Here is a 12,439-nt window from a genome sequence, read left to right on the forward strand (position 1 = left end):
CGTGTCCCGGTCCCAGAAGATCCCACGTGCCGCGGAGCGGCTGGGCCCGTGAGCCATGGCCGCTGAGCCTGCGCGTCCAGAGCCTGTGCTCCGCAACGGGAGAGGCCACAGCAGTGAGAGGCCTGCGTACCGCAAAAAAAAAAAAAGAAAATAAAATAAATTACTCTGCCACTATCTTGGCCTTGCAGCCATTAAGCACCTCATTTGACCTCTCTGTATTTATTTCTTCATATATAAAATAAAGAGAAGCATAAACAATACCTTAGGCCCCTTCCTATTCTAATGTAGCTTTCTAAGAGAATTAAACATAGAGAGAGAATTCATTTTAAAGTAGTCCTTGGTCAGTTCAGTGAGTTTTGCCAAACTGATAAACCCATGTAACGTACACCCCTCTCTGGATAAAGGGCATTGCCATCACCTCATTAAATTCCTTCCTAAATTGTGAAGGAATTTAATCCCAACCCGCCCAAAAGCAACCAATGATATTTTCATCCTAGAATAGTTTTTCCAGTTCTAGATTTTCATATAAATTAAATAATGTTAATAATAATATAACATTAATAATAAATAATATAAAAATTAATAATCCCAATTGGTAAATAGTTTGTCCATTGCTATAAAAATTCCTGCTGGGATGATTAATGAGAGTTTATTAAATCAATAGGCCAATTTGAGAGAACTGATACTTCAGTGATACTGAGTCTGCTAATCATATATCACGCCACTAATTTAGGTCTATTTTAATTTTTCAGTGACGTTTTATAGAATTACGAGTACAGAGATTACCTGTGTTGTTAAATTTGTCCCTAAGTATTTTATGATTTTTGATATTACGGTACATGATATCGATTTTTATTTTACTGTCAAACTGTCTATTCCTAGTGCATACAAATAAAATGGATTTTGTACATTGGCCTACTGTCCTATGATCTTGCTAAATTCACTTACTTGTTCTAAAGTAATTGCCTTGTAGATTCCTTAGGATTTTTTACGAAGAAATCATGTTATCTGGAAATAAAAAGTTTTATTTCTTCAATTCCTCAGCATGGGGGCTAAGACAAAACTTACCTGGTCTTATTCTCTACTGGTACCAAGGCAGGCTTTAAATGAAATCATGTCTAACAAAGATATAATGAAGTGACTGCAAACCAGGTTAAATTGCAGTAATTCCTACAAATACTAATTTCCTTGGAACATTTAGAATTATCATAATTCTCCTACACAGGTGATTTTCAAAACCCATTTCCCAAAGTTCTCCTTCCAAGTCCTCAACAAATTTGTCCTTTGCAATGATACCAATGTTTCTGCCTCTTGATTTATGTATTCTTTCCAATGGAAAAGATGCCAAAAAAGTTCATCCATCCTTCAGGAGCACAAAACAAAGGAAAGGCATTTCTTTTCTCTCTCTTTTTTAAAGAAACAATTACTGCTTACAGAATGTTTTTAAATACTTAAGTAAGAGCATTACAGCTAAGGAAAGTGAAGGAAATCCAGAATCACTGCTAAAATATTAATTCTGTTACCTTGCCTTGTTAGAGCTTCAGTGCCTAACAGTAACTAAGTTAATCTTTTTCTTCTAAAAAGGCTCGAATCTCTGAGATTATTTCCCTCATCATTCAGTCCATGTTTAGGTGTCAACCTTGGGTTGGACCCCAGTGATGGAGAGATGAACAAGCTCCCAGCCATCTCAGAATTTGCAGTTCCTACCAAAGAAAACCAGAGAGGAACCATGATGGTGTGACAGCTGCTGCCTGAAGGTGAGTACCCAGGGCTAAGGAAAGGCTTTGGAGAGAGGATACTAAAACCTAAAGGCTGACTTTGCTAGAACAAGGAGCAGAACTGACTCACGTGGAAAATCCAGAGGTGAAAGGCAGCATCAGACATCTGAGAAATTTCAGGTCGTGTAAGGGACAGGCTGGTGGACACAGGGGCTGGTTTGTGCACGTCCTAGTGGCCACGTGATGGAGACTGGCACCCATCCTGGAAAGGAAGGAAAGCTCCCGAAGAGATTTCAGCTGGGAGTGACACGATCAGTTTGTTTTGTGGGAAGATGTGCCTTACTGCCGTGTAGACAAAACGGGATGAGAGAGAAATCCTTCAGGGAGCTGCAGCAGAGAGCCTGGTGAGAGGATGGGGTAAGGGCAGGGGGATGGAGAGGAGTGAGGGAGGAGAGAAAGATTCCAGAGGAGGAGGTGACAGAGACAGGAAAGGCATATGAGAGGTCAGAGCCACCCCAGATTTCCAGCTTCTTCAAGTAAAGAAACAGTGGAGCTATCTCGGGGGGAAGGAGGACAAGGTAGATGAAGAACTGAGGGAGGAATGGGTTTTGGTGGAAAAAGCAGAGGTGCCTGAGAGACATACCAGTGGACATCTCCATGGATGGCTGGACAGAGGGATCTGGAACTAGAGTAGAGTCCTGAGCTGAAAACAGGACCATGGGATTCATCATAAGGAAAGTGGTACCTGAAGACCAAGGAATGAAGGTCTCCCAGGGAGCATGTGCAGAAGAAGACACAGCCCAGAAAACGCCTTGAGGAATACTAACCAAAAAAAGCAACAGGCAGAAGAAAGCAACCTTAAAGGAGACAGAGGGCCAGAGTGAAGCAGGAGAAAAATGGAGAGAGCTGGCAGGAAAGGATTCAAGAATGAGACAGTGTTCACAGACTCCTGAGAAGTCAAGTGGAAGGGATTGAGAAGCACCTTCTAGAAAATGTCTCAAATGTGCTGTATGGGGACAAAGACCAGGGAAGTGCAAGGGAAGATGATACTTCGTGCCGAGAGTTGCCAATTTTGAAGAAAACATACTAAGATAACAGACAGCACTTCCCACATATAGAAGAGGGCAAGGGAAGATGTGACAAAGCACAGAAGATGTTCTTCTGCGAATTTTCATCTTCTCTAGCTTGAAAATAAGTATGCAAACCCTTGATTTAAAGATGAGTTAGTAAAATATAGTTCTGTGATATTGTCAAAGGCCGGACCACACGGCTAACAGATGGACCCAGGACGAGAGAACTCAGCATGTTATTCTGGCTTGAGGTTCATCCGTGACAAGACACCCTATGCTTATATCAATATTTACGGTAACATAATTGACACGTACCCTCCCAGTAATTCAGGGAGATGTTTCTCCAAAGGTAATATATAAATACAACAGCAGCAAAGTCATGTCTTAAGACTTATGGGAAGCTGAAATGAGCTCTTCTGTCTTCACGGAATTCTTTAGTTAAACCCTGTCAGTACAAAAGGCTTTTCGCTGGTATTACAAAGAGAGCACAGCACTTGTGATAAGATTTTTTTTGACATAATTGCTTTATGAGCTTACTCTATCCTAAGAAATAGTAATAACCAGCAATGTATGAAAATGATACCATAAAGAATATTGAATATTAAAGTCTATTACTGCCTATTGCCTCTGTTCCCTTACTTAAATCATTTTCATTCACATAAATTCATATGCAGAAGTGAATGAGACAGAGATACTGCAGTGGGATTCCAATTCCATGTGTTTTATAGGGCAACAGGGGATCCAATCAGTGCTTTTATCAAAACAGTTTCAGGTTGGTACAGGTTTGTTTGGGGAACAAGAGGGAACCCCCTGAGCCAGACAAAAACACGTCTGGATTCAGGATGCTGCCCTGCAGTCCGTTTCTTACACTTTAAGTCCCCCTATAACATTTCAATGTTTCTCTCTAAAGGAAAACTTTGAGAAATTTTAGTTTGTTTTTAAAGAGACTAAGAATATGATCTATTGTCCAGGAGAATGCCCAGAGAGGGAACTCCATCTGTCTTTATTCACCACCAGATCCCCAGGATCTAACCTATTTTCTGAATGTAGTAGATGCTCAATGAACATCTGTCACACGAATACAGTCTTAGGGTATATGAAATTATTCCATTTTTGAAAAAGACCCAATAAAGAACAATGTGTCTTGTGAACTTACTGTGGAGAATTTTTCACATAGCTCTTTGGAGGACTTACATTAAAAACATCAGTTGGGCTTCCCTGGTGGCGCAGTGGTTGAGAATCCACCTGCCAATACAGGGGACACGGGTTCGAGCCCTGGTCTGGGGAGATCCCACATGCCAGGGAGAAACTAAGCCCGTGCGCCACAAATACTGAGCCTGCGCATCTGGAGCCTGTGCTCCGCAATGGGAGAGGCCGTGACAGTGAGAGGCCCGCGCACCGCAATGAAGAGTGGCACCCACTCGCCGCAACTAGAGAAAGCCCTCGCACAGAAACGAAGACCCAACACAGCCAAATAAATAAATAAGTAAATAAATAAAATGTATAAAAAAACAAAAAACATCAGTTAATGATTTGGAAACCAATAAAAATTATCATTCAAGAAAGCCAATCCAGGGGCTTCCCTGGTGGCGCAGTGGTTGAGAGTCCGCCTGCCGATGCAGGGGACACGGGTTCGTGCCCCGGTCCGGGAAGATCCCACGTGCCGCGGAGCGGCTGGGCCCGTGAGCCATGGCCGCTGAGGCTGTGAGTCCGGAGCCTGTGCTCCGCAACGGTAGAGGCCACAACGGTGAGAGGCCCGCGTACCACAAAAAAAAAAAAAAAAAAAAAAAAGAAAGCCAATCCAGTAGCCTACCCTGAGGGATTAGCATTTATATTTATAATAAGAAAGTAAATGTTTTACTTCCCACAGTTTTCCACTCTGCGGTTTTTAAGGTGACACTGTTCTCTTGTTGTTGTGGAAACTAATTTGTTAAATAGCATTAAGCCACTCTCCATTTGGAAAATAAAAACAAGTGTAAAAATAAGTCTACAGTCAGTAAACTTTCAAAAATTGGTCACCTCTCCACTGATTACCCACTGAGCTCAAGGCAAAATCCTATTGTATTAAAGGATCAGATGAGCCATCATCGACGGCTTGCTTTATATATTAAACACAGATTTTAAAATTAAGAAAAACACCTAAGCAGTTTAGATATACTTTCCAGTTTGTACCATTTGCTTATCATTTTCTCTTAGGTGATTTCAAAATGTGAGGAGTTGAGCATCAATAAAAACAAAAACGAGGGCCTCCCTGGTGGCGCAGTGGTTGAGAGTCCGCCTGCCGATGCAGGGGATACGGGTTCGTGCCCCGGTCTGGGAGGATCCCATATGCCGCGGAGCGGCTGGGCCCGTGAGCCATGGCCGCTGAGCCTGTGCGTCCGGAGCCTGTGCTCCGCAACGGGAGAGGCCACAACAGTGAGAGGCCCGCGTACAGCAAAAAAAAAAAAAAAAAAAAAAAAAAAAACGACAAACATTATACTTTCAGCAAGCAGGTCCCACCTGTTTCCTAGAGGTGGCACATACTTTATAAAAATTCTTTGAAAAAACTTTTTTTCGGGTTCTAATATTAATTAACAAATCTGTATATAATTACCTTTAAATTCTCAAAGGCCCCGCTATGCAAGCCTACTTGGTATGTTTTTACTATTTGGGAAGACAGATGCTCACACCCTTTGGGAGAGGAAACCTTCCCACCCATTGCCTGATTACAGATGGCAGCACATGTGCAGAACCCACTGTGGCTTTATGCAGGAGATACCACTGAAAAGGCAGCCCCTCCGGAGGAAAATACTCAGCCCTACAGTGAAGGAGAAAGGGGGCCAGCGGGTGGGAAGCGGGGCTTACACTTCTGACAATGTCACAGGAGAAACAGACTCTCCCCTGTGAGGGGCTTTACAAGAGGCACCCATTTTAGATAAGCAAGGGAACAAGCAATCACTTCAATGTTTCTCCCTCCGGTTCAACACTGCTGAACAGAAGAGGAAGTGCGGGCTCTGAGCAGGAAGGCGTGACCCTGTTTCTTGAACCCAGCTAAAGGTGCCTTCGAGATCCCAGGGTTATCTGTTGAGGTGGCAATAGAAATATTACTGCACACTTAGGGATATTCTGATCACAGAATTAAGAAAACAAATCACAATCCACTGACAGTACAATAAACTCTAGCCAGCAAAGATAATTGAGAGTCTTTCAAGGTAAAGCCCCTGGACCTGCCATTCTTGGCCCAATGTTAGGGAAGAACTCGGTCCTACGACCATTTCAGATGCCTTTTGTCTTTCTCATTCTTTACCTCGGTGCCTTTGGCTATTCTCCTCGCCACAATGAGCTGGATCATTCCTCGCTTGTTCCCTTCGGTGGACATGGACCTCCGGAGGGTTTCCATGGCATCCTGGTTTGTCTTGCCCAACAGGGATTCTCCATTCACTGCTATCAGTTGATCATTCACTCGAAGCCTCCCATCCTGGGAAGGAGGCAGGTTAAAAATAAGTGCCATTAAATAGTCTGTGATAAAAGAAGCTGCTTTCCCTTTCGTTAAATAAATAAATAAATAAAAACAAAGCAAAAAAAGAAAAGGGCTTTAATACTAATGGATTATGTCCAATTGAACACCAGCATAATAATGTGTAAGCGGCCCTTGCAGCCTGTGTCTACTTCAATCATTTATACATTTGTAAATCAAGTCATTATCATAATCTGTTTACCAAAATAGCATACTAATTCATAGGACACAAAATGATTTCTTTCCTGCTTCCAGAGACACCCAGAGAGGTTATTTACACCCAGAGAGGTTACTTACAACATGCAAAAGCTCCTGGCTATTAGACAATTGCAGAGAAGTGCCCCCTTCACAGACAGCCAGGAAATTTTCTCTAGACTGGGAAACAGGAGAAGTGACCCATGGGAGGGGATGAGAGGGGAGGGGAAGAGAGTAACCCTTCCAGTAGGTTAGCTCTGTGCCAGAACCTGAGCTAAGTCTTTGCAGAGATAACCTCCATTTCACTGTAATGACCATGGGCTGTGAATTCTGGGAGACCAAAAACGGGGAGTCGAAGATATGAATTCCTCTCAGTGAGAGATCACTGAGATTGCACTAGTTGTTTGATCATGGATGGGGTATTAGGAAGAAAACAGAAAACATTTAAGTGTTACAGGGTATCAGAATACGCTACCCCAAAACACGCCACTTTGGCATGGGGATTATTTTAGCAGAAGGCAACTGAGAAATGGCAGACACAGGAAGGGGGCTCTGACCTCCCTGCTTCTGGCTGAATGTGGGCATAAAGTTCTCCTTGTGAAGGTGCCCCCTCTCTTCTCCAAAACCTGGAAGGGGAGAATGACCCTCACCACCAGAGACAGAGGTGCACTGAGATGAGCCTACAAAATAAGCCTTTTCTACCATCGGTTTCCTTCATACATTTACCATCCCACTATTTACCACACCTGGAAGTCCGAACCCTCTTTCTTTGTCTAATCCCTACTCCACAATTTATCAGCATTTGCTAAAATGGTATATAAGCTTCCAAGTCTAACTGCTTCTTTAGGTTTTCACTTTTCCTGTGGAGCCCCCATCAATCAAATTTGTAAACATTTTCTCCTGTTAACCTGTCTTTTATCAGTTTAATTCACAGGCCACAGAAACAGAATATAAGAGGGTAGAGGAAAGAATTCGCCCCTACTGCTTCCATGTTTCCAAAATAAGAATAGGGCTGTAATTAAACATTTTTGTGAATGAGCATAAGCTTGATAATGTTGACGTTTGCTTACTTTAGATGCTGCTCCTCCATTAATAATGGACTTGACGAAGATTCCTAAATCTGCGTGGTTCTCCTTTGACCGGTTACCTTTGACACTGACGCCAAGACCAGCAGATCCTGAATCATTCAGCGGAACTTCAAACGTCAGAAATTCCCTGGTGCCATCAGGTGTGAGAACAGTATCCTCATCTTCTGCTTTCTAACAGGAAACAAAATCGCGCATTATATTCCAACATTTCTTTCTGTTATTTTTAAGGACTGCTAATGAGCAGTTCTTTAATCATAACAGGCACAGTATCTCCACCAAAGTTCCACAACAAGATCCATGATAACAGCGCATCTGCACCCCCTCCAGATGATTCCTGGAACCAGCTGCTAATATTTTTATGTGGTACTTGTTTCAATATTGAAACAAACCTAAATCAGATTCTGAGAAATATAGGGAAAAAAATGTAGCAGAAGGACTAAAGTCATGTAGACTCAGAGTTTTGGTTTGTTTTTTTGTTTTTTGTGGGGTTTTAAAAAATCTCTTTATATATTCTAAACCACAGGAGAAAAACAGTAACAGCAGGAAATCAAAATAAATAAAAATAAGTCATTTGTCCCTTTGTTCTTCACTAGAATTTTCAATGTTATTAATAGTTTAATGTTCACTAAGGGTGCATCATTTTATTCACAAACAGTAACAAATCCTGATGATACAAAGTCAGCAGAAAAAACGGTATTCATTTTCAGAGAGTCACTAGAGAGTTTTAATAACTTCGACATCTGTGAGACAAAGTAGAGATCAACAACATGAGAGACATCTTTTTCCACAGTACTGTATGATACATCTACAGCTGGGGATATTATTCAAGCAATATTGTTTAATTAAAGAGTTGTATATGCCGGCTTTGACTTCGAAATTGTAGCCATCGAGTGCATGAGGAGACTGTTGCAGAACCCGACACATTTGAGACACACGTACTTTTGCTCAGCTCCCCTAAAACAGCAGGAAGGAAATGAATGCTTCAAGTATAACCCGATGAAAGACAGTGAGACAACACATAAAAATGTCGGACGCCGGAAGAGGAAGCCATCTGCCTTCTGTAATCCTCTGCAGGGATGCCAGCTCTACACTGGCCATCTCCAAATAGATGAGGCCAGAATTCTTTATCAAATTCAGCATTTCATTTTATGTCACATAACAGACATGTGGTACAAGCTCTTTGAATCACAACTAAATGCCTCATCTAGTCCTACAACTTTTTCTCCTTTTCTTTTTGTAATTTTGGAACATGTCTCCAGCATCCACCTATTCATTCAAGCTGGAAGTATCAAATTACACTTGAAGAATGGTTCAACATCTAATGGTTCAACATCTAATGGTACATAATTAGGCTGGAATATAACGCATCCTTTAAAGATTGCACTTTTAAAGAATGTTCAATTACACACATGAAAGCCTATTGCAGAGCAATGGAAATGTAGGTAGACTTCAGTTTTTTTCTTTGTCTCTCAACACATTTTTAAAAATTTTCTAATAATTATCAAAATTAACATAATAATGATAAAATAATTTTTAATATTAATTTTTAATAATAATTTGGAGATTTAACATGCAATCTCAGATATCTCAATTAGATGAAATAATTTTTGGAAGTACAGAGTGTATCAGTAAGAGATTTTTTTTAAAGATTATCATAATACAACAGATACGTTATTTTTAAATCTCCAAATCCATAATAACATGATTTTTTAAAGTTTCTAATTTACTAATATTCACTGTTCACATTCTTTGTGCCATCTCAAAAGATAGCCTCACAGTTATCAGGACAAGGTGTGTTTTAAAAAAAAATCATTAATATGTTAAAAACAGAAAAACTATATATAGAATAAAGAATATTACAGAAAGAACAACTTGAAAAGATACAGAGGGATAGTATGTTAACTATACAAAGTAAATACATTTCAGTATCAAAATCAAAATAAAGCCTATACCTGCCCATTATAAAAGCCTTTTTAAAATTTTTTTATTTTTTATTTTTTTGCAGTACATGGGCCTCTCACTGTTGTGGCCTCTCCCGTTGCGGAGCACAGGCTCCGGATGCGCAGGCTCAGCGGCCATGGCTCACGGGCCCAGCCGCTCCGCGGCATGTGGGATCTGCCCGGACCGGGGCACGAACCCGTGTCCCCTGCATCGGCAGGCGGACTCTCAACCACTGCGCCACCAGGGAAGCCCCTATAAAAGCCTTTTTACACTTAAAATATTCCTAGACAATAATTACAGCTCAAATAAAATCCATGGATTTGGGAGAAATAAACATTAAATACTCATATCAAAATATTAACATCATATTTACTATGACATATTTACTATTGACATCATATTTACTATACTATTTTTTTTTCTTTTCTTTTCTTTTTTTTTTTTTTCTTCTGCGGTACGCGGGGCCTCTCACTGTTGTGGCCTCTCCCGTTGCGGAGCACAGGCTCTGGACGCGTAGGCTCACTGGCCTTGGCTCACGGGCCCAGCCGCTCCACGGCACGTAGGATCTTCCCGGACCAGGGCACGAACCCACGTCCCCTGCATCGGCAGGCGGACTCTCAACCACTGCGCCACCAGGGAAGCCCTATACTATCTTTATATACTTGTTTTGCTCTTAAAATTTTATTTTCATCCATATGGTTCAAAACAATTCAAGAGTAGTAAATAAAGACCTTGTGTGAATGGATACAGCTACTTCAATATAAAATCTATTTCTGATGTTGGAAATACAAAATAGTATCAAAACATACTACAGCCCCTCCTACTTTAAATTCAGAAGTAACTGAAAGACAAAATTCACTCTGTGAATCAGAATCAGTATTTATATTCCTGGAAAAGTTGCACTTGAAAAGACACGGAAACCAAAGATAGTCCTTAACTGGGCACATTTAGATCTGATTATTCAGTACGTTTATTTGCCTCAAATCTGGAAGGTTCTTAATTGTCACTTACTGATTTATATCTTGTTTGGCTTTTTAACGTTTACTGATTTTGACATTTCCATAATGTTTTACAAAGGCTTAAAATTCTCATTTTTCTTCTACTTGAAAAATCAAGATAAGGAGCTGACTGAATATATGAAGAGAAATTTTAATCAAGTTCGAGTCACTTCCTGATGTGCCCTGCTCTGAACCTGTCTTAAAGGAGACTGTATTCTCCATGGGAAAGTTTCATTTCTTATGAAAACAGCAGACGGGAATAATATTCTTTTTCAGCTTTCTTATCAAGTCTTAAGTCATTATTATCATTAAAAACATTTAAGTGAGAGATTGTACTTTTCCTTTGATATTGCATTATCAATCTATTTGGCTCTTGACATAAGACTGAAATTAATTCCAACTTTGAGAACTTAATTATCTGGCAGCAAAATGTTTAAAAAAATTTGCTCTTTAAAAACCATTTTTAAGGCTACTTTATAGAGAATTTTTCCAAAATCTTACTAGTATGGGGATCTCTTCATGCTGATATAAAGGAGAAGCTAATTTTCTATCATCTTCGATTGTTACTCCATCCAGATTCTGTACTATCTCAACTGTTTCTTGAGTCAAGTTCTTTCTAAGGAAACATAATAAATATTTTGTTTCCCTTTAACTTGCTCCTCAAGCCATTTGGACATGAATGTCACTCAAGTGCACATTATGTCCCTCACGTACAGACATGTATGTACCCCAAGTGATTTTCTATCAGTGCAACCTGTCATGTTTTCCCTTGGCCATTACTCCATTGGCATTTTTGCCTTCTTATATCCAGAAAAACAGGGCATTTTTGCTAAGCATATTAGAAGCAGAGAACCTACTGCATGGGCAGTATGAAAGCTGTTTACTTTCCAGCTATCCTCAGAACAGCAGAAAAGATACACACATATCTGCCACGAGACAGAAAAACAGCCACAAATGATCAGCACTAAAGCCCAGTTTTCCTTCCTCTCCAAACAAGCCCCAATTGCTAAGGGGAGACAGCTGGCCCACAGGCCACTCTAAGTCTGCAGTTAATCTGCAAAATGGGTAACAAGGAAGTAAAAGTTGATTATATTACGTGGCCGAAACATAATCGTTGGGCAGAGATCAGTGCTGGGATGGGGATGACAGGCTAGGAAGGAAAACCTTATGATGGATCTTAAAAAGCAATTATGCCATCATATTCTCACACTTAACACTTGTTTTCATACAAGTTAAAGAGAAAATACACTTATTCTATATCTAGAGATTAAATAATATGCAGGTAGAGCAGACAAATGATAACAACCATTTACAGTTTTAATCAAGAGGAGGATATTTTTATTTTTATTTTTATTTTTATTTATTTATTTTTTTTTTTGCTGTACGCGGGCCTCTCACCGTTGTGGCCTCTCCCGTTGCGGAGCACAGGCTCCGGACGCACAGGCCCAGCGGCCATGGCTCACGGGCCCAGCCGCTCCACGGCATATGGGATCCTCCTAGACCGGGGCACGAACCCGTATCCCCTGCATCGGCAGGCGGACTCTCAACCACTGCGCCACCAGGGAGGCCCGAGGAGGATTTTTTTAAATAGAGAAGTTATTGTGTTTATTTTTTTGCATAAAGGAATAACCCTCCAGTTTCTTTAAGCTATATATTTTAATTTATCCCATATGTGAGATGAATGTTTATGCATGATATTTGTGTTGATAGTTTAATTATTCTTATTAGCAAAGTTAAAATGTCACATCTGGCTTTATTGTGCTCTTTTCTGATTTAAACAGTAGACGTAAAATAAATAACATTTAAAGAATTTTAAAATGTTTTTGCTTGATGCTACAAATTCTGAGAAAAAAAAAAGGTTTTGTACAGTTGTTAATCTGTAATGTGAAGCCAGAAAAATCCTTACTCAATCAAAGAAATGTCACACAAACCC

General features: G+C 40.3%; 1 protein-coding gene across 18 annotated transcripts in view; it reads right to left on the reverse strand.

Moving 5' to 3' along the window:
* PARD3 (par-3 family cell polarity regulator) overlaps positions 1 to 12,439 on the reverse strand; it is a 629,984-nt gene that overhangs the window by 249,884 nt on the left and 367,661 nt on the right. For all 18 annotated transcript variants that reach the window (XM_082620041.1, XM_082620034.1, XM_082620050.1 and 15 more), the window contains 2 exons: positions 7,550 to 7,738; positions 6,075 to 6,245 (listed from right to left, as the gene is read on the reverse strand). In XM_082620041.1, the coding sequence (XP_082476167.1) occupies positions 6,075 to 6,245; positions 7,550 to 7,738 (360 nt within the window). The remainder of the gene's footprint in view (positions 1 to 6,074; positions 6,246 to 7,549; positions 7,739 to 12,439) is intronic.

Source organism: Mesoplodon mirus, assembly GCF_964341445.2.
Source record: "Mesoplodon mirus genome assembly, chromosome: 4".
NCBI classification, from domain to species: Eukaryota; Metazoa; Chordata; class Mammalia; order Artiodactyla; family Ziphiidae; genus Mesoplodon; species Mesoplodon mirus.